This window comes from Armigeres subalbatus, chromosome 2 (assembly GCF_024139115.2).
Source record: "Armigeres subalbatus isolate Guangzhou_Male chromosome 2, GZ_Asu_2, whole genome shotgun sequence".
Taxonomy (NCBI): Eukaryota; Metazoa; Arthropoda; class Insecta; order Diptera; family Culicidae; genus Armigeres; species Armigeres subalbatus.
Window position 1 is genome coordinate 171,582,481 of NC_085140.1, and position 23,566 is coordinate 171,606,046.

The window sequence follows — 23,566 nt, forward strand, 5'->3', positions numbered from 1 at the left end:
AAGATAATGAACTAAGCTTCCATATAAAATAAAAATCGCAGTTCTAACATGTCCCTTTAATGAAATAAATCAACTTTGTTTTGACGGCTCATCTGAAACCCGCCATTTGGTTCAAACCATGATTGGATACCCTAGCCATCGAGCAAGTAAGAGCAGTGCGTGTTTTAGTCGTCGCGAAAATAATAAACCGCGAGTCTATATTGTGCTTGGCTCTGATCGAAATGAATACGGAGTTCGGGATTGAACATTATTCGCATGGGACAGGGTTGATAAGTGAAGCAATTAGTCCGTGATTGAGTATGATAGGGTAACCAACTTGATTTGGACCCCTACACATTTTGGACCCTCTTGGTGATATTTTCTTGATTTCTGAACTAAAATCAATGCCGCTGCTGATTCCCCCATTGGCTTCTGAAAGATAACATTATTTAGCATCTGTCCCACTGGTTTCCCGTGCAAAAATAGCGATATTTAGATGTAATTTCGAGGAAATTAGTTTGTTCAAGAAGGCGAGCGTTACAATGCGTTACGCTTAAAAATATACATCACTGAAAATCTCAAACGTAGGAATCATCTCATTGATGCATGCCAATCGAAAGATAAGACTTTGCTTCGGCTCAATTGACCAGGGTAAATTATAAATTCGACTTTGAAGAGACTAAATTGGGAATGTCCAAAATGTGTACATTTGGGGGTCCAATATACATATGTTGCACTGTCCAAGACGAAGAATATTTTCATTTCACAAATTGGCAAATTTCACCGGTTTATCAATAACTCAAGCCCATTTCGAATTTCTATTTCATAAATAAGACCTTCATCTTTGAAATTATGTCGTTTCCGCCCGTATCGAACCTGTATTTGAATAGATATAAGCATATATTGGGAAGCACTTCCTCTAGGGGTCCAAAATAGGACAGTTACCCTATGTATCGGACGAGATTTCGGGTGTTTAGTTTTATTTTGTGCCGTCGAAAAGTACATCAATTAGTTCGGGATTAAGCGTGATACGTATAGAATGCAGTCGGAAAGTGATAGTAAATCGGACGCATAACTTTCGCGGGATCAGAGAATTTAGTTCTCAGCTGATTATGCGATTGATCGTATTTCGATTAGCAAACAAAACAGTCGCGCGATCCGAGATATTTTGTTTTGCTAAGAATCCAGATAAAATATCCTATGCAACTAACACAATACCATATACCGAGACAATCGTGGAGATGCAGAGGTGTTCTCGGTCTCTAGTGAACCGTTTTCTCTGTACAGTTTTACAAGTTCCAGTCAATCACGGAGTAGCAACTACCATAATGGTCATGCTCATGCATAACTTGGATCTGAACAGGAATTTCGGTCTGAAAAAGTATCATGGCAAAAATATAGCTATTTCTATTGAGCATACATGAAACTGTTTCGCCGATGATGTAACCTTGGAAGTCTACGGGGAGTCAATTCCCGAGGTAAAACTGACCGCCGGATGAGCGCTAGAGGCCTGGAGCGTGATTCACGTGGGTGAAGTCGCGATCGCATCAAAGCGGAGTTTGAAGCTTCTCCTCGTAATAGCTGACAAGCTGATCTTCGCCAGCCATGTCGACTATGCGTGCAAGAGAGCTTCGACTGCTGTTGCGGCATTATCGAGGATGATGTTTAACAGTTCCAAAGCGTGTGCCAGTAGACGTAGGGTACTGGCAGGCGTTGCCGTATATATTCTAAGGAACGGTGGCCCGTCCTGGGCGAGAGATCTAAGGGTAACCAGTTACCTACGGAAACTGGAGAGCACGCATCGCTTAATGTGTCTCAGAGTGATATCTGCATACCGCACGATATCACACGATGCAGCCTGCGTGATAGCGAGCATGATGCCAGTCGGGCTGGTCATCCGGGAAGAAAAGAAGTGTTTCGATCTACGTGGCACGCGAAGAGCCCGCGAACGCATCAGGGTGTCTTCGGTTGCCAGATGGCAGCGCGAGTGGGATAACTCTTCGAAAGGTAGGTGGATACCTAAAATATCGAGCTGGGTGTACCTCCACAGGTGTGGGCACGCGGAGAGCCTCGTCTACCCTGACTGCCCAGGTGTTGTTGAAACTGCAGAGCACATATCGTTCGTATGTTCTCGTTTCGACTTCGAAAGAAGAGCTATGCTAGACGTTTTCGTTTGCGTATCCGTATAAGCTCTCTGGAGTTCTTCGGAAATCCCATAATAACTTTTTGGAAAATTTTAGAGGAAACGCTTTGGAATCTCTGCGCAAAATTGTTCAAAACATAAAATTGTAAAATTAAATTGTAAATTCCATGGGAAATTGTTTAAAAACGGAAAGGGTCGTCTGGTCGAATGTAATTCAACTGAAAGCCGAATGCCGACATTATACGTAAAGCTGAAAGTCATCTATCCGAATTCTATCTGGTTGAATTGAATATATTTGATCGGTTATCAGGTCGAAAACGACTAGGCCTAAAATGTCAATTGTTCAAAAGTGTCATACGGTGCCGAAAGGAACATATGGCTTAACTGGTAATTTGGCAAACAGGCCGTTTGATCGAAATGGTCTTTTGGCTGAAAAGGTAGCTTGGTAGAATGGGTCAATTGGCCGAAAATGTCCTTCAGCAGTTCGGGCCAAACGGCCAACAATGTCACTTACTGAACTGATAATAAGGGAACTGTTCCGTTTTCCATCTCACTGGTGAAAAAAATCACAAAAATTCGAAACAAACCAAATTCCTTTTTATTGCTTTGTTTTTTATGGGATGGAAATAGGAGCTATGGGATGAAGTGCCGAACCGTTCCCCTATGCCCTAAAATGTCAACCTGTTTGATCAAATGACCTTCTCTGTCAAATGAACATTGTGATTCACTTATAACATTTGCTTATGAAAAATCAATCTGATAAAGTAATTAAAAAAAAAACAAATTACTATTTCGGCCAAAGATCAGTTCGACCGAGCGATGTTTGTCCATTTCAGATAAGCTGAGAGTGACAAATCTAATTGGTACGAGATCAAACGTGTTTCAGGTAGGACGCAGAAAATTCGCGAAATCGAGCTTGTGGGTCTGATTTGTACGGTGAATGATTAAGGTGGTTATACAACAAAGCCACAAATCGGCCATCTTATGAACCACGTGCTTTTGACGTAAACTACGTCTAAGGGGAAGACTCGGATACAGGGTGACAAATGAAAATTTCCAAATTCGAGTCCGTCACGAAATCATGTAAGATTTCAAGCGTTAATAGCTCCTTTATCTTTCAATGGATTTTCGAGATTTTATTATCAATCGAATCGGAAACTCTCCAGCATTTTTTAAAGCTCATTGGAACTATTGGTTATCAACGTAAAAACATTGAAAATTCCAATTCTTTACCAACCCAGTAAAATTTTAGAGTTTCGTTACCACTGCCGTCTGCGGTTGGTTCTTGCGCTCTACTTTTGTGCGGGAATTCGCACAAAAAGTACTACAATAGAACCAGAGCAATGACCACGGTCGGAGCAAAAAAGTAGTGTTTATGAAGAAGTGCTACAGATGCTGGACATGTTCATGTCAAGTGGTGATTATTAAAATTGATGATCAACTTTATACAAGGTTATATAACTTAGATAGGGACACGGCAGGTATTTTCGTCTGTTCGTCATAGTCTCGAAAACCAATAAAAGAGACGCTTTTTTTGTAAAACTCATACGTACCAAATCGTAAGCTCAGGAGAAACGTTCTGCTATAGTGGAGTTCTAGCAAATGTACGTTGCTTTCGTTGGTTTTAGCCCCTATGACGATGGACGGAAATACCTGCCGTGTCCCTATCTTACTATTTAGGCAGCACCCCTTAAAATAACACTTCAAAAGCATTTAATCGCCATTTAATAGGCAATTAACTATGAGATGCAATAATCACTCTAGGTCGAATAACAGTCGGAGAAAGACATCATCACCACTGCGGAATAATAAATTTGGGGTTTTTAAATGAAAATTTTAAATTGTCATATCCAACCATTTTCATATAGTGATTTTTCGAGCGATCGAACTTTTCCTTCAAAATTTACTAACTTTTTGCATATAAAAACACAGCTGATCCCAATACGAATCGATTAGTGAGGAAATCTCGCGAGTTATATCAATCTAGTGAGGAAATCTTCGTGAGTTATATTGCCCCAAATGAAAAATAGATAGAAGAAAGATACACAAAATATGACCATTGACTATTGATGATTCATACAAACTATATTTGATCATTTGAACACGTTTTTCGACGATGAATTTTGGTGAAAAAAAATCACGGTACAGAAAAATGTCTCCTAGTACCGGACACTATTGCATCATGTTCAAATGTGACTAAGTTCCTGTTACATGTGTAAAACCATCATTCAGAATAGTAATATTTTTCACGTGCTTCAAGTTGTAAATACTAAAAATTGTTAGTGGAGCTTATTTGATTCTTCAGCTAAATTTTTTACATCCTAATCCAAATTCCGACCTTTTTCAATGTCTTCAATTTTTGTTTCCGCTAATTTCTGTGGCTTTCTCTGCAAGAAGAAACAATTGAATTGAAGTAAGTGTAACAAAACAGGTGTGAAGAATTTTTATTGAACTTCAAATTTTGTACAAAGTTTATCACATGAAGATCTGATATTCCTTGCCGTTAGAAGTCTTTTCAATAGCTTCCTTTTGTACTTAATAAGATGAACGAGGGACCTCTGCAAGTAGTGTCGTTTTAAGAAGTGTCCGGCGCTGGGGGATCTCCCTCTAAATAGTTAATGATCCGCCTCACGAAACGTTACATACGGGGCGATTTTTATAGTAATTTCCACACAAACTTCAAACTGCTCGTACTCAGTTAAATTATAACCAATTCATCATGTTATCGTTATCGGGGGCCCTCCTTAGCCGTGCGGTAAGACGCGCGGCTACAAAGCAAGACCATGCTGAGGGTGGCTGGGTTCGATTCCCGGTGCCGGTCTAGGCAATTTTCGGATTGGAAATTGTCTCGACTTCTCTGGGCATAAAAGTATCATCGTGTTAACCTCATGATATACGAATGCAAAAATGGTAACCTGGCTTAGAAACCTCGCAGTTAATAACTGTGGAAGTGCTTAGTACACTAATCTGCGAGGCGGCTCTATCCCAGTGTGGGGATGTAATGCCAATAAGAAGAAGAAGAAGAAGATCATGTTATCGTTCAAGCATAGGAGAGCGCAAAAGTCAAAATTTCATTCACTCTAGGTTCTAACCAAAATAATTATCTTATGATCTGTTTTACGTAGTTTACGTCGGGCGGTCGTATCTTGTATATAACCCTTCTGATTTTATCAAACGGCTCTCGTAATCTAAATTGGTTATATTTACGGTGCTGGAGTTGAAAAAATGAAAATTAAATGTTACAAAAGGGTTTTAGAATCGATGTTCATTTTACCGCCAGGAAGTGTTCATATTACCCGCACTATTTTTGCACATTCGAATTTCGATGTTTTTTATTTCTTGAGCTTGAGCTTGATTGACTGCTCGTAGTTGCTACTCCATTATGACCAGATCAGCTGTTCTTGCACAGGGAACCAACAGATGTTTGCTTGGGACTAGCACACATCTTCAGTGTACAAGTACTGGTGATCTCATTTGTTAGGTCATACTGGCGCCTGCCACGTCAGAATGCAAGTCAATGTAGGGAAAGGGGAGGAAATGATGATGCAATAACTCGCCCACTGCAAGCCGAATATACCTCTGCACTTGCCACGAGTTCATGCGGAATTTGTTGGAATTTCTGGGTTAGGTTGGAGAGGCAGAGGTCCGTCTTGGTTAACGAGCTGCCAATGTGATAGATAAGAGAAGGTAACTGATGGAATTTCTAATTGGATGTAGGAAACGAGCTCTATAGTTCATTTCCAATTCTAGCAGATTACTGTTAGAATACTCAAGTTGAAAGTATAGGAATAGTAATGGAAACGGTATGGAAGTCCATTTCCAGTTCTAGCGATTGCTAGAACATGAGAAATAAAGAGAAAGATACAAAGTAGGAGAATGGAACGGACTTGGGATTGATCCCACGACCTCCTGCGTATGAGGCAGAAGCAGTAGTCATATGACTACCAAGCCCGCTCGAATTTCGATGTATTTTATTTCGAAGAAAAACTATGTAAAACGATGTTTATTAGCGAAAAAAATGTTCAGTGCAACAGTGCAACAAGTTAAATTGTTGGTCTTCTTCTTCTTCTTATTGGCATTACATCCCCACACTGGGACAGAGCCGCCTCGCAGCTTAGTGTTCATTAAGCGCTTCCACAGTTATTAACTGCGAGGTTTCTAAGCCAAGGTACCATTTTTGCATTCGTATATCATGAGGCTAGCACGATGATACTTTTATATCCAGGGAAGTCGAGACAATTTCCAATCCGAAAATTGCCTAGACCGGCACCGGGAATCGAACCCAGCCACCCTCAGCATGGTCTTGCTTTGTAGCTGCGCGTCTTACCACACGGCTAAGGAGGGCCCATTGTTGGTTAAATTGTTGGTCTTAGTGGCTAAACTAGCAAGTTTTTCTCGTTTTATGATTGAATTCAACGCAGGTCCTTAACGTGTTCCTTAACGTGGGGACTAAAGCCAAAAATGATTCAATGGATTTATACGGCGATTGTGAAACCCAGAATATCATATGCCGCATTAGTATGGTGGCCAAAAACAAGGAAAGGGTGGTACAGAAGAAGTTGGGAAAACTTCAAAGATTAGCCACTCTTTCAATAACTGGTGCGATGAGAAGCACGCCGAACACAGCACTAGACGCTTTGCTCCACGTGCTACCATTGGATCAATATATTCAATTAGAAGCAGAGAAGAGTGCTTTGAAGATCAAAAGAGATTCAAACCTCTTCGAAGGTGACTGATCACAAACAACGATGATTGGATACAACAGATACAACTTTTATCGATGTTTTGATGTAATTAATCTTGAGCGAAGCACATGGACAAATGGTGGACCAAATCTTCGTTCAGGATCGATTGTGTTTTACACCGATGGTTCAAAGCTGAACAATCAAGTTGGAGCAGGCGTGACTGGCCCAGGGACGAATATTTCGATTCCCATGGGAAAGTGGCCAACTGTTTTCCAAGCTGAAGTTCAGGCTATTCTTGAATGCTCTAATTTATGCATACGTCGAAATTACAGGCATTCAAATATTTGCATAATGTCTGATAGTCAAGCAGCATTGAATGCTCTGAAATCAGCAAGATGCACATCTAAACTCGTTTGGGAATGTGTTCAGCCACTCCAAACCTTGGGTAGTCGTAACAAAGTGAACCTTTATTGGGTTCCTGGTCATTGTGGCATTGAAGGCAATGAACAAGCTGATATGCTGGCAAGACTTGGTTCATCTCGACAATTCATAGGTCCAGAACCTTTTTGTGGTGTATCTGCGTGTTCTCTTAGAATGGAACTCAAATCTTGGGAACATTAATAAATAGAGGACATTTGGAAGAACACCTTGATTGCGAGGCAGTCTAAACGTTTCATCACACCAAACGTATTTATCACTCGCAAAATTTTAGATCTTTCAAAAAAAGATCTTAACACATATACAGGTCTTGTAACAGGCCATTGCCCGAGCCGTTATCACTTGAAGCTGATAGGAAAACTTCAAGATGATATAGGGGAAACTGGACACACATGATCCCCACTTTTTGTTTAGGATATTTCTCGATGTACCATGCATAGATTTGCACGCTTCTTGATGGACTTGATAAAGAATTTAATAAGCTATTAAAAAACGTCATTGGAAGCAACTATTTGTTCATGAAAGTTACCAAAAAATCGATTTTGCCGAAAGATAGAAATTTTGGCATTTTCAAAACTTGCGGGAGACTTGATCCCCATATAGGGGGAAATTGATCCCTTTATGAGCTGAACATGTTTAGGTTCTTCCAAGTCTAATGAAAAGTTGAATCGGTCTAGCCTCAAATCCTAATAATTCTTCATAGTCTGCCGTAATATCAGTCGTGTGAAAATTAATTATTGTTGATATTAGGCAAGGCAAGTATTTCATATCGAATAGAGTAATAGTGACAGATAGAATGTCTGCTATAGCAACAAAATTGGCATGGTGATGATGATTTATCTGCAAACCATTCACTCCACTAAAAGACAGTGGTCATATCACGACAACCATGATGTTCCCAAGAGGATCTCTCTTTGTGATTGATACAGTTATGATACCAAAAATGGTTGATCGATACATAAATATATCTTTGTAATTTTAGGATCTAATTATTCTATTAAATTGTTCAAAAAGGTCTCTTATATTTTGATCTTCTTGCCCTCAGATGCATTCAATCTATTCTACAATCATTCTAAGTAGCTGAAACAGTGACACATTCTCACTCCCATTTGACCCATTGCTTCACCCGACGACGGTACATCGAGATCGCCAGGCTACTACCAATACCACAACCATGATCATGCCAGGATGATAACTTCATCCATCAATATGGTACTATCACTCATCATCATTTTTGTAGGACGTGTTATTATTACACAAATGCGTTTTTTCTTAAACGACTGACCAAAAGATGTTGAATGAGCCTATTATTAAAAATTCCTTAAGAAGATTTACAAATAAATGGTGATTGTAAGCAAACTTCTCCTAGTTCAAATGAAAAATAAATTAATACCAGATCAAACAATACTGATATTAAGCCCTGTGATTTGTTGAGTATTTTCAAAGCTTAATTTACACTCTTTTTCATTGAAAATAATGTTAAAATGTATTTAATAAAACTAATCAAAACTAAGTATGTTCAACTACACTTTGTTGGGGTTAATGAAATAAGGCTATTGAAAAATTCAAATTGCGCGTGTATTGTCTGATTAACAAAATTAAAGAGAAATAAAATTTATTTATACTTTTTAACTAGAAAAGAATTTTAACAGATCAATTAGTTACATACAATACAACAATATGCGACGGTATACAACAAACGCCTTAATATATGCAATATCGGGATCAAGTGTGTCCAAACTGTGGGGGATCAAGTGTGTCCATGTTGAGTATTTATCTTGTTTTGTTTTTTTATTCAATGGAAAATAAGCAATAGTTATTTGAATGAATTTATTCAATTCTACAATAATAAAACTTTGTCTAGTAAAAATTTGGTACGTTTTGGTTGGACATATTCAAAGTTATTAAACTTTTCTCCTTTGAAGAAAAAAAGGATTGAGAATGCTTAAATAATAAAACCTCTCTAAAACCCATATACATGAAGTAACTAAAATCAAATGTTACTCAGATTTAATAGTCTATCTAATGGACTCGTTTGCACATATTACTGGTATAAAAATGTGATTAGTATTCGAGAAAACAGGTGGGGATCATGTGTCCCCGGGGATCATGTGTGTCCAGTTTCCCCTATGTCGCTTCTGCGGTATACATGTGGAAGACTCGGAACATCTGTTATGCCATTGTCCGGCAATTTTTAGAAAAAGATTACAGTTCTTCAACAGGGGGCTGATAGAACTCTCTGAAGTTTGGAGAACAAGTCCCAATTTGGTAGTACGATTCATCAGAACCATAATACCGTATTGGAAAGACGCTGGTAGTCAAGGTGATGCAATTGCTCTACATAGCAATGATGCGTCAACTTGACAAAGCTATATGAAATGGGGCATATATCACAATAGATCTAACAAATGGTCGCAGTGATTAAAATACCCAACAGGGAAAAAAAACGTGTTCATTTTACCACCTCTTCCCCTACTTTTCCATCGTAACTAATCCCAAAAAAGCAGTGCCAATTAGTTTTTAAAATGAGTCAATTAATACGGCCAAGCGATGGGATAACTTTAAAGATTAGTGTAATCTCCCTATAATAGTTGCACCAGCATCAGCTTTCATCTGTCGTGACCACCAAGCATCGTATGATGGCATTTTCGGAAAGAACAACAGCTCCTCTTCAACTGTACGACGGCGCTCTCGACAGAACAAACCACACCGGAGTGCACACCGCAAGTGCAAACAGTGCTGAAATTAATACATCCTCGTAGCTTGGGGCTATTTTTTGTCCCTTGGGTTGCGAATAACGGGAAAACAATACGAAAAACTCGACTTCAGCTTGGGTTGAGTCAACTGATGGCTCGTGCAAAATGCACGGTGCGGTGTGTGCTCCGCCATCGGAAAGTACAGCGCTACCTCGCCAGTGAATTGATATCCCCAATCGGAAATTCATTTTTCCAAGTAAATATATAAATATTCGTATTCGAAAACGATATAAATTGGGTGTCCCACTGGTAATTCACGATAATGATGCATAAAAAATTGAGCGCAAATGTTTCCGATCGTTATGTCGGCTTTGTTGATTCGAATAAACGAGATTGTATTAAAACTTTGCTGCGGGCGGAGATTCAAAGGCAATCACAAAGACACCCACATGGCAGTTATTTTCTGAGATGGGTCTACTTTGTATGCTTAACAAAAGTTTAATTTAGCAAGGACATAATTCTTCGACGTCCTACAGATAAGTTTATAAGCTTTTGGTAGGAATGCAGTGAATTCCATCCCCATTCCAAGATAATGTAAACAAATGTCAGAAAAGTTACTGTAAAACTTTGTTTTATCTTCAAGAATTTGAATTAAAACAGGGAATCTTTTGAACAATAGTTTAAATGCAAAAACGATGTTTGCAATTATCAGATTTCTAGAATAAAACCAACGGACTGCATTATCTGATTTAAAGTAAATGTGCAACAAAACTGTAATCAATCAAATACGCTACTGACGAAAGACTGGAATCGCGTTCATTTATCTCCTGTTTCACGAAGTTCCTATTCAAGTTCTAACTTCTAATTTAGAAAATAATGCTGTCCAATGAGAGCTTGAAGTAGCTCGAAGTTTCTCCCTGTCCTGCTCATGCCCATTTGTTGACAATAAAGAACGAGCAGGACGGGAACAACTTCGAGCTACTTCGAGCTGCTCATTGGACAGAACTAATTATTTAAGCTCTTTTAGTGGAATATCTTGAACTGCCTAAGACGAGTTTAGTACTTTTCATTTAATTCCACTACGTTTTGTTTTTTTAAGATACGTTTTTCGACCTCAACAGTGAGACCGTCTTCAATATCTCTTGTATTTACATTTTTCTGACATTCGCACTAAGTTACCATTGAAATCTGCATTCTCTATGCTGGATACCCAACATGCGGTGCATCCAGCATGTTTGCATGATTACAGCATATACATTGTTTTCTGATTTTCGAATCGTGTTATTATTGATATTTTCACGGGAAGTCGAGAAACTTTCGCACTCAAAGAGATCTTAGAACGGAACGAAGGACCAACTCGCTGACACTCGGTTGGCAGTCTATCTAATGGAACGTACACACGGTCAAGCAGTTCGACCAACATTGACTCCACCTCCCGTTTATTCAAACATTCATCAATTTTTATCAACACCGACACGAACAATCAATTTATTCGACCAACAATATCACACACGAACGACCGAAGCACCAACTCGAGCACCAACCATCAAAAAATATATGGGGGTTTGTGCAACTTCACTACAAACAACTTCACACACGTTCCAACAAAGCAGCAACCGAAGCGTTTTCTTGGGGGTGGAGTCAATGTTCGTCGAACTGTTTGACTGGTGTGTACGTAGCATAATGAACTTCAGACACATGTGCCTTGTGAGACCGATGGATCGGTATCAGGCCATTTGGCCGAATCTCGTTTGGCCGAACGCCGAATGCCATTTGGTCGAATGCCATTTGGCCGAATAGTAAAAACAAATTGACCTCAAATTACAACTAGTGAAGTTAGTAATGCAAAGTAGGAAAAGTGAAGTGAGAAGTGAGAAGTGAAAAGTGGAAAGTGGAAAGTGAAAAATGAACTGAGAACAGAAAATTTCTTCTTTCTTCCTTCGGTCCTCTTCCTTATTCTTCCTTCTTCCTTATTCCTTATTATTTCTTCCTTCTTCCTTCTACCTTATTCCTTCTTCCTTCTTGCTTCTTCCTTCTTCCGTCTTCCTTCTTCCTTCTTCTTTCTTCCCTTTAACTTCTTCCTTCTTGCTTCTTCCTTCTTCCCTCTTCCTTCTTCCTTCTTTTTCTTTCTTCTTCCTTCTTCTTCTTTCTTTTTTCTTTCTTTCTTCTTCCTTCTTCTTTCTTTCTTCTTCCTTCTTCCTTCTTTCTTCTTCCTTCTTCTTTCTCTCTTCTTCCTTCTTTCTTTTCTCTTCCTTCTACCTTCTTCCTTCTTCCTTCTTCCTTTTTCCTTCCTCCATCTTCCTCCTTCCGTCTTCCTTCTTCGGTCTTCCTTCTTCCTTCTTTCATCTTCCATTTTCCTCCTTACTTCTTCCTTCTTCGGTTCTCCTTCTTCCTTCTTCCGTCTTCCTTCTTCTTTCATTCTTCTTCCTTCTTCTTTCTTCCTTTTTCCTTCCTCCATCTTCCTCCTTCCGTCTTCCTTCTTCCTTCTTCCTCCTTCCATCTTCCTTCTTCTTTCTTCCTTCTTTCTTCTTCGTTCTTTTTTCTTCCTTCTTCCTTTTCTCTTCTTCCTTCTTCCTTTTCTCTTCTTCCTTCTTCCTTCCTCCTTCTTCCTTCTTCTTTTTTCCTTATTTCTTCTTTCTTCTTCCTTCTTCCTACTCCCTCTTTCCGTCTTCCGTCTTCCTTCTTCTTCGCCTCTTCTTTCTTCCTTATTTTTTCTTCCTTTTTCCTTCTTCGTTCTTTTTTCTTCCTTCTTTCTTCTTCCTTTTTCCTTTTTCCTTTTTCCTTCTTCTTTCTTCCTTTTTCCTTCTTCATTCTTTTTTCTTCCTTCTTCTTTTTTTCTTTTTCCTTCTTCCATCTTCCTTTTTCCTTCTTTCTACTTCCTTCTTCCTACTTCCTCCTTCTTTCTTCTTCCTTTGGCATTCTGCCTTCTTCCTTCTTCTTTCTTCCTTCTTTCCAAACGACATTCGGCCAAATGACCCTAAACCGATGGATCGGTTTGGGTTCGATGTAGGGTATCTGTTCCCATATTAATAACAGCCCGTATATTAATCCCAACCGTCGATAAACCAAATAAAAAATCAATTTGTTTAAAATTTCTCACATCGAATGGACACAATAATGAATAGACCACCTTCTATAATCTTTGGAATATTATTTAAAATTCCGTTTGAGTAATGATTTAGTTCACAAGACTTAAATTATTAAAAACAAAATTATAAAACACATTTATTTTCATTTTCCTACCTCTGAGCTGTTGGTTTGATGCACTGCTCGATTGCTACTAGCAGATTCATCTCATTTCACGCCGTTGTTTTCCACTCAATTGCAAGCTAAAACAAATGTATCCTTTAAAAATTCACTTCACAACACATAGAGCACATCACATTTTCACTATAAATATAATCATATTTGAAAAACCAACGCGATTTTCTATAGTTTGATATAGGTTTATCTCGAGCAACGTCTAAATTATCCTTGTCCGTATTCCAAACTATTTACATGGCTTGCTGCATCTGCAAGGGTTGCCGACCTATAGGTTCTATAGATTCTTATTTCAAAAATGCTTGAATGAACTTTCATTGTGAAATTCAACTCTTATGTTTGTAAAACAAGGTATATCGAAGAGATAAGCTATGACAAACATAAAATTAAATTGATAAGTTGGAAAACTACAACAAAAACTGGAATTTTGTAATTATTTTTAAACTCAAATACAAAACATTGAAGAATTCGGCATCACTGCAATCATATCGTTACGTATACACACAAGTAATAGTGTGCGTAGTTTATGTTGGAAACAGTATTATTGATATAGGTACAGGCATAGGATTAACTTTTTTAAATGTTATTGAAATAGGTGCATGGCAGTGATGATGTTTTTTAGCTAAATACTTCTACAATGTGACAACAATTTCATTTTTGAAGTTACCAAATTGTTTTCAATTAAAAATGACGTGAGCCGAGCATAATTATTCTCATGTTTCTTGATTATTGGGTGAGAAATAAATGCATTTCATATACGCATTGCCTTATTGTTATTGATATAGGAACAGATACCCTATGCAATTTGCTCGAATAGATCGCTCTAGAGTGTGTATAGATTCTTTAGACCATGCGCTCAGGATCATCTATGACGATATGCGGGAAAAAGGTAAATTGGGAGCTGAGGTGATTGATGATTGAAATTTACAATAGCCAGACCACGTTGTCAAAAAGTAAATTATTGTATGAGTACACAATGCACATGCTTATTTCGGTAATAAAGCTCAAGCAAATCCTTTCCTCAAATCCTTGCTTGTCAATAAAACATTCTGAAAGAAGAATTGAAAACTATACAAAACAATTAATAAATAATATTTTTGCATTTTTCGTACAGCTTCACCGTTAACGCTTTTAATCCTTGATAATGATTTCGCTCCTACAGTCACGGAACGTCATACAATTTAATTAATGGGTATTTACGCGCAATTTCAATAAAACCGCATTAAAACAGTCATAATCGTAATTATTTTCAATCATCTATGCTTTTCGCCGGAGTCATAACTGAATGCTCTTATGTTTCCACAGCTGTATCGAATGGACCGGCCGCCAACCAGGCAGCATCGCAATCCGCCCGATGGGAGCAACATTTGGGCGTGTTCCGTACGTCCCCGGCAGTGGAGCAGGTTCCGGATCGAAAAGCACTGACGGCAGCGTTGGTTCACTTTTCCAGAGCACTGGGGTGAGTTGCGCCATGCAATATTACGAATATGAACGTGTTTCCGATTCAGTTGTCACGCTTACGGTGCGTTTCCTCTGACAATTGGAATGTTGAATTCGAGTGTGCTGAGATGGCACAGCAGGGGCCCTGTTGAACAAACATTCATTGCAGAAGTACAATCTACGTTAATATAAGTCAGGTGAAATAATATATGATGGTTGCATGGTTGTGGCGTGTTTGTGACACTATCTTCATTCTGGATGGGAATGAATGTCGTGTCTTTTACTACTTTTATGATCCTTCAGTTTGGTATGATATTCCTGCATATACACAACACATATTCCCAAATGGATAAATTTGTATTGAATTTGCAAAAAAAAAAATAAGTGTCAACGTTAGTGGCAAAATTGTGTAGCTATTTTAAGTACAATAGTGACAACGAAAAGGACAAAATGCCAAACACGTTATACTTAACAATAGCTGAATAATTAAATATAATTCATACATTTGTCTCCCTTCATACATCTCCATCTTCTTCCTTCTCCTTGGATGTGTCAAACCAACACATCTATTTATGGCACAGATAATTGTTATAACGCCAGTCAGTTAATCATACATTCTTTGGTATGATTTTGTGAAATATTTGACACCGAGATCCGTCATGGCTGGAATCTCTGTTCTTTACAATTCTGGAAATACAGTTTTTGAAACAAAGACCATATTTATAAACTCATCCTGAATCATCAGCTTTGTGAGCTTGAACTGAAAGTTATTTCTTTATGTTAAGTGACACTAACTCGTCACATCAAAAGCAAGCATTAACTATGAACCAGACATAGGTACCTATATAGCGGCATTATCTTGTTCTACCAAGGTCGTCCCACATCATCGTTTCGTCATCATGTCTGCAGTTGCATCTCGCTATGATTGCATTAGCTTGCATAGTGTAAAATTGTGCATCGCTCTAACGATAAGATCTGCTTTATATCCTGAGTGGCGCCGGAGAAGCTGTGCACACATGCTGTGATGTGGCGTAAGTTTCACAACGGTGCTGTGGGAAATTTTGTTTCAAGGGACGAGAATAATATTTTGTGTGGATGGTTATGATGCAGAGAATTGGCAAGTATTTCAGACAGACTATTACGATTTAGCACACTCCTGTGAAACCGATATTGAATCGTAAAATTCAGTTTTAACTATATGCACCGTTAATTTTATAATTACGTACAAAGGATTACGATGAATGAGTTTTGTTCAACGTAATATTACTACCTTTGGTTTTGGGATTTTTCTGGGAATGCTAATTCTATAATTAAATGATAGATGATAATTCTATGGTAATGTAAAACGTGGGACCCTCCTTAGCCGTGTGGTAAGACGCGCGGCTACAAAGCAAGACCATGCTGAGGGTGGCTGGGTTCGATTCCCGGTGCCGGTTTAGGCAATTTTCGGATTGGAAATTGTCTCGATTTCCCTGGGCATAAAAGTATCATCGTGTTGGCCTCATATGATATACGAATGCAAAAATGTTAACCTGGCTTAGAAACCTCGCAGTTAAAAACTGTGGAAGTGCTTAATGAGCACTAAGCTGCGAGGCGGCTCTGTCCCAGTTTGAGGATGTAATGCCAATAAGAAGAAGAAGAAGAATGTAAAAGATATTTCAGTCCGACGTATCGTAATTACGTGAGGGTACACGAAGGGCATGTTTCATTTTTAAAGGTTCATAAGACCATTAGTTATACGTGCAGACTCAAGGCCTACACTACAAAAGGATTCTTGGTTGAGGTGGAATGGAACAATTGTTTAAGTCATCTTCAATTTACATTACATTATTAATAACATGATCCTATATAAATGATAAGCGCAAGAGAGGCGATTTCGACTCAATCTTTATCGTTTTTCGTTGTTATCATGCGTGCTCACTGCTTAAAAAAATCACAAAAATAAGAGATAAAGCAAATTTCGGTGTAATTAATATGGGTACAATGGTACATGTTCAATTCAATAACTCTAGATTACAAAGATCTTGCTCCATTTTTTTAAAAGAGCTTCAAGACATTGGTTATACGTGTAGAAATTAAGGCCCATACTTCGAATTCTTAATTAACCTGAAAAAAAATCATATGTTGAAGATAAACCGAGTATGGTTCTATGGATCACAAATAGAATTTTACATTTTTTTTGAAGTCTCGAGACTTTTGATTAAGCGTGTAGACTTAAGGGGTGCACTCATGGGAACTTTTAGGCGACCTGGAGTGGATGAGTTAGTGAAGTCACATCCAGTTTGATCCTATGGATAACAAAGAGTACGTCCTGTAAAAAAAAGAGACCAAAAATGGTCGCACGTGTAGACTTCAGGGAATTCCCGGATGATCTGGAATGTATCAATTGTTGAATACATGTTTATTATTCGGTATGATTCTATCTACCTATACATGTGATGGCCATATACTCCATGTTATCCGGAGCAAAACCGAATGTAATGCCCAGGTCGCTCGTTCTTGGTCCGTCAATCGAAAGTCTCCCTGCATACTGGCCGCACGCTCATCTTCCTCGATTGGTCACAGCCAGCGAGTGCGGGGTCTACCCCGGAGCCAACGTCCTCCAGGTTCTCTGTTGAACATTGCTTTTGTCCAGCCCACTGTAATCTGCCGTATTTTATCAGCCTGTCGATGTCTGCCTTTTTGTTGGTACAACTCGTGATTCATGCGTCTGTGCCATTCACCATTTTCCACCACGCCACCAGGTATTGAACACAGTATTTTCCGCTCAACCACACTGAATATTCGATCGTATTACATTTGTGTGATATTTCCTTCATGTGGTTGAGTGACGAGGCATAAAGAAAAGATGAGAGTTGCATTCTATGAAGCTATCAGTAAAGCGGTATGTGTGCAACAAGTCAAGTCGCTATAAATATGTATGGTTCTGGCTCCAGTCTCATGATCTGCAAAGGGAACTATTGCTATTGCTTGGAACAACAAGTGTAAGAGCAAGAGAGGGTGAACAAAGCATTTCTAATAGTGATTTGTGAATAGTTTCGATACATAAAAGAAGAAACAATATAACAGGGTTGTAGTGCTGATTTTGAAATGCAATGCCATAGAACGCTAGGGTGAACAAAAATTGAGAAATGCATTGTGGCTACAATATAATATAATGGGTGGGTTAACGACTGTTTTTACTTGGATATCAAAGCAATTTGGAAACGTGCGGTTAGTTTATGCTTTTTTTTTTCTTATTTTTTTAGTTTGGGGATTTTTTCAATAACCTGAGATGGTAGCTTCCAACAAAACATCTGTATTTTTGCCTGAAATACAGATTACATTAGAAATACAAAAAAATCCAGGTGACGGGGGATGCCTGTTTGGATCTATACTGCATCAGTTATTTGAGATTCAACATTTCGATTAAAATGATCAGTAAGCTGTGAAAGCTCTCAGATAATGAATCAAATACAGTGGCTGGTTTCCTACCCGCCGCTGCCAGCACCAGGCGCTAACGTATATGTGAAAATAGCCAGCATGAGTTAACCATCCGAAGTTTGTATGGCGAAAGGCATCTAACGCGGGTTTTCTCAACAGTTGGAACTTTCAACGAAAAACTATTTGGTACCAGTTATGTAGGAAAGTGTCCGCTACCATGCCTACCAAATATTTTTTGATTAAGGTGCTCATTTTCGAGATATTAAACATTAGATGCTTTTCGCCATACTGATTTCCAAAAGTTAACTCCTAGTGTGCCGCTGTAAGCACGCTCAAAGCAGGCGATTCATTGGTAGTAAAATATATTAGGCAGAATCTCAATCGTTTCATCCAATTCATCTGCCCGGAAAGTGCCGACCGGCAAGCCGTAGAGAAATACTTGAACGGTTTAGAAAAAGGAGTAACATGGGGAGGAGAAGAAACATTGGTAGCGATCTCTGATATTTTCGAATCTCAAATTGTTGTAGTGCAAAACACGTCTATAATTCAAATAGGGAATGCTAATACGCGCAGGTACAATGAATGTTGGTTTTTTTTTCATGAATATGGGAAATATTCGGGAAGTGATGCGGCTAAAAATCACTACGATAGTAATATAAAATGCATCGATGGAGGCTCAACTATTCGGTATGTGCTTAGGATCCCGTATCATCAATGGGAAACCAGAATGCAAACTATCACTGCGCGCAGTGGGGAACAGTTCAACTTATTTTTCTTAGAAAGGACCAATGACTCACGGTATTTATTTGGCAGTAAAACATCAATTTAGAACTGGTGACATTCTTCCAATGGGCCTTCGAGCCAAAATTCTTCGTTATGATTTCGATGAATTTTCTGCCCGCCATAGAGAAAGTATTGAATCCAACGCTGAAGTAGTACGAATCAATGGTATCGACGTAGAGTCCTGGAAATTTTTCTTCATCATATGTAATGTATTGGTCAAAAAGCAGCGAGAGATGTACCTAACAATGTCATCAGCATGGATGTTTTTACCTTTGAAACTGATATGGTTGTCTCGGCGATAAATAGGATAAAATCGTCCTTTTCAGCAGGCCCTAGTGTTATACCATCAGCGGTTCTGAAAAAGTGTTCCGATATCTTGGCTATCCCTCTGTGCATGCTTTTCAACTTATCACTCCGTCAGCAAAAGTTTCCTACTCAATGGAAGTGCTCTACCATGTTTCCGGTGTACAAGAAAGGAGACAAATGCGACGTGAGAAACTACCGAGGCATTACTTCCACTACAAGGTCCAAGTCGATGCCGTGTATATTGATCTACAGCATTTGATAAAGTGAATCACGACATACTGCTTGCAAAACTTGAAAAAATGGGATGCTCTTCAACATTCTGCAACTGGCTTCGATCATATCTAGTGCAACGTCAAGTGACCGTCATCATTGGAGATCACTCATCCCACTGTTTTTCGAACGGCTCCGGAGTCCCCCAAGGAAGCACGCTGGGTCCATTGTTGTTTTCGCTCTTCGTGAATGACGTAACTTTTATCCTACAGCGTGGAGGCCTGCTGTTGATGTTTGCAGACGATCTCAAATTATACATCGTTATTCGAAATCTGGCGGACTGCCAAGAATTGCAGAAGCTCCTGGATTTATTCAAATGTTGGTGTGAGCGTAATATGATGGTCCTGGCTGTTTCAAAGTGTTACGTAATAAGCTTTCATCGCACTGCCGAAACCGTGGTTTTCGATTATAGTATCGCAGGTACAACTTTACAACGTGTGGATCATGTTAAAGATCTAGATCTGTTGGATGACAGGCTATCTTTCAGGCGTAATTTTTCAACTACGATCGACAAAGCGAATCGCCAGCTTGGTTTTATTTTTAAAATCTCAAATGAATTCCGCGATCCTTTATGCTACAAAGCCTTATACTGCTCATTGGTACGCTCTCAACTCGAATTTGCTTCTGCTGTCTGGAATCCATATCGAGCTGTTTGGACTGCTTGGTTCGAAGCTGTGCAACGCAAGTTCGTACGATATGCCCTGCGCCATCTCCCATGGACGGACCCGCTGAATTTACCACCGTATGCTGTAGTCTGCTGGGGCTAGATACTCTTGATAAGCGGAGAAACGTGGCGCAAGCCGTTTTCATCGCCAAACTTCTGTTATCCGAGTAGGGTTACTGCTCCTGGACTTCATCTCATAGCTCCGATATTGGTCCTACGAAAAACAAAGCAACGAAAAGGTATTTGATTTGTTTATTATTTTTGTGATTTTTTCAGCAGTGAGCATGCATGTTAGCAAAAAGAAGGAACGAAATTGGTGCCGTATTTCTTTGTTTCGCGATGAGATGAATATATGTTCAGTGAGATTGAAAACGGAACAGTTCCCCTACGACGTGCCAGATTTGTTGGCAAAAATTCCATTGTATGCACCCTCACGATCCCTTCGACCTCGAGATTTGCTCTTCGAAGAAAGGCATAACACTAATTATGCTGCCAATAGCTGCTTTGTCGCTATGATCCGCCATTTCAACGAGGTGTCGGACTAATTCGACTTCAACATCAGTTCATCCGCGTTTCGTCAACGGCTAAACAGGTATTTTATCAACTGCCCTTTAGTTTGAGGTTTTCATGTAGACGACACAGTCAGATGAAATAAGCAAAATAAATAAATAAATAAATAAATAAAAAGGTACTAGTTATTGACTTGCTTGGAAACCAACTAACAGATTTTTCTCCATCTCATCAAAGAGCAAATTTGGCGCAAAGGATCACTTCATGTTAGGATGCAGAGTAGAGTGATTCAAATTTTGACTTTTTTGCTCCCCGATGCTTAAACGATTGTATTTGTTATTTTAATAATCCTCCTAAATTTTTAGCAATTTTGGATGTAATTTGACTGTGCACACGTCAATTAAAGTTTGTATAGAAATTAGTGTGAAAACTGACCCTTATGTGAAAGACCGTTCCGTGGGGTGGCCCATGAACAATTCAAATATAATCAACACATTGTCTATACAGAATACTTCTCAAGCTGAAAGGCAGTTGTTGTTGCGAAGCGATTTTCCGTTTGGAAGCAAAGTTATGAAGAAAACAAAAATGGCCATTATTGATATCCCAAGTAGCAAAATTAATTTTATGATGCACTTGAAGCACACTTCTAGATTTGTGCCTTAAAACCACATTTAAAGCCAATTGTCCTACAAGCTTGCTCCAAGACAGCCATAAAACCACTATAAGACGAAAGAGGCCCACTCTTGAGAACGTGTTCAAGACCATTTTCCAAGGTTCGCTTAAAACTTGTTAGTTTTATCAAAATGAGCTTATGATGGCATGAAAGATCGGCATAAAACCCTGTTAGGATTACTAAAGAATTTGATAGCATGTGTTTTCGTTATCTAGATCCGTTGATGTTTATACTTGTTTATATTGAATTTTGTCTGAACCAAATCGAACAGTATCTCATAATGATAAAAAATAATATGGATACGTTGATAACTTGAAACTTAATTGCATTGTGATCGTGTAATTCCACATGCCACAACCACTTTGTCGATGCTTTTCCGAATAAATGTAACAAATATTGAATGCGCCTTATTTATATTGCAAGATATAATATTATTTTGAAAAACTATTTTTATTTAAAAAATTGTACATACCCAAAAAAAATAAATTTTGCTCTACTTTTTATTTCGCAGATGTAACAATATTTGTTTTATGCCCCAATCTATGAAATGACTCATGCATGTAAAATTAAAACAAATAGTTTTCATCGTTCATATAGAAATGGCTTCCATCAAGAAATTTGAAGCAGACGATAATCCGCCATGATTTCAATAGTTCTATCGAAAACCATCATAAGATTGGATTAAAACCACTTCATCTCATACAAAACCTGTTAGGTTTATGCAGGAGCATGATAAATTGAACTAGATTTATCGCAATCTTGACGAAGCTTAGTTTGTCCTGAATAAAACTAACTAATACTGGTCAAAACTAAGAAGTTTTATTGAAGAGCGTTATAAGATTGGTGCTTTCATTATAACATGTTGTTTACATATTCAACGAAAACAAGTCGTTCATTTGGAAAGAGTTCGCCGTTTAATATTTACTAAACTAAATATCTGCACAAAATGCTGAATTAAATTAAAACTCAATAGGGTTACTGCTCATCGGGTTCATAATACCTATCTATCTATATCAATAACAATCGAGAACAAATAATTGGAGCGCAAAATGTTTTGATTTTCATGTTTGTGATGGTTTTCAGTAGTGGGCACGCATGATTGCAATAAAAAACGACACAGTTGTTGCGTAGCTCAACCGTTCGTTGAAAACTGGAGAAATTCGCCTGTGTATTGTACCCAGTTGGTTATGATTACGTACGCCCAAAAAATCGAGAAAATGTATTTTAAAGAAAATTGATCGATCATATGATAAATGGGAGGATATGAAATCTGCCTGGTATTGGAAGATCAAGATCAGCTGATGCAGCTGGTAGTAAATTTGATCCGATAGAAAGAAAACTCCGATAGAAAAAAACAGATGCTTGCTCAAATGAAGTTTCCATATATGGGATAAATTTACATTATTTTTGCCTTTGATGAACTTGTTTTCAATTTATACACTTGTTTGCGTCCAATTTGACATTATGTTTTGTTTGTTTTGATGTATTCTTCAACAAGAGCACTTTCTCCCACTCAAAACCACATAGTTTTAAGGAAGTTTTATAATGGCATTTTCAAGATCGTTCTTTCTTAATGAAGAGTACCATAAAACTTTCTCATAACTATTTAGTTTCAATTGGGATATAGTGCTCTTGCTGCATAATTTATCAAAATAAACAGCTTAAGATGCACCTGGATCATATCATAAAACTATTATAAGAGAATTAAGCTTTGAGGTAACTTAGACTAGATAAAAACTATGATAAAACTCTACAGTTTATGCGAATCCTTGATAAAACTCCAATAAAACTTGAATAAATCCAAATAGAATTCAAAATGTTACTTGGGATTGATGTTATTCTTTTACGTGTTAAATTGAATTTCTCACGATGCAGTATTTGCTTAATATCTTTTCTTGCGAGTATCAAATCGTTTCGCAACAAAGACGGCCTAATTCCTTGAAAAATTTCCTAAGTTGCCGATGTACTTATATGTTTTTAGAGCTGGAAGGGAAGCGTTGGGGAATGGTTTTCCATTAAAGTTACTGTTTTCATAGTAATTTTCATACAAACTTCAAACCGCGCGTGCTCACTCAATTTACATCCAAATTAGCTAAAAACTTAGAAGGATTAATAAAACGGCAAAAGCAATCATTTAAGCATCGGCGGGCAAAAAAGTCAAAATTTGAATCACTCTAATGCAGAGCATTGTCTTATTGGGAGCTGTTTGCGAACAAATAAGTGAAAGTAAATCAATGATGTTGAAGCGGGACTAGGTGGTGGGACCTTAAACAGCCCTGACACGACGGCCCTCCG

The 23,566-nt window shown here is 38.3% G+C and overlaps 1 protein-coding gene across 3 annotated transcripts in view; it reads left to right on the forward strand.

The window, feature by feature from the left end:
- Positions 1-23,566, forward strand: part of LOC134211200 (uncharacterized) — a 118,009-nt gene that overhangs the window by 47,439 nt on the left and 47,004 nt on the right. For all 3 annotated transcript variants that reach the window (XM_062687877.1, XM_062687876.1, XM_062687878.1), the window contains one exon: positions 14,508-14,661. In XM_062687877.1, the coding sequence (XP_062543861.1) occupies positions 14,508-14,661 (154 nt within the window). The remainder of the gene's footprint in view (positions 1-14,507; positions 14,662-23,566) is intronic.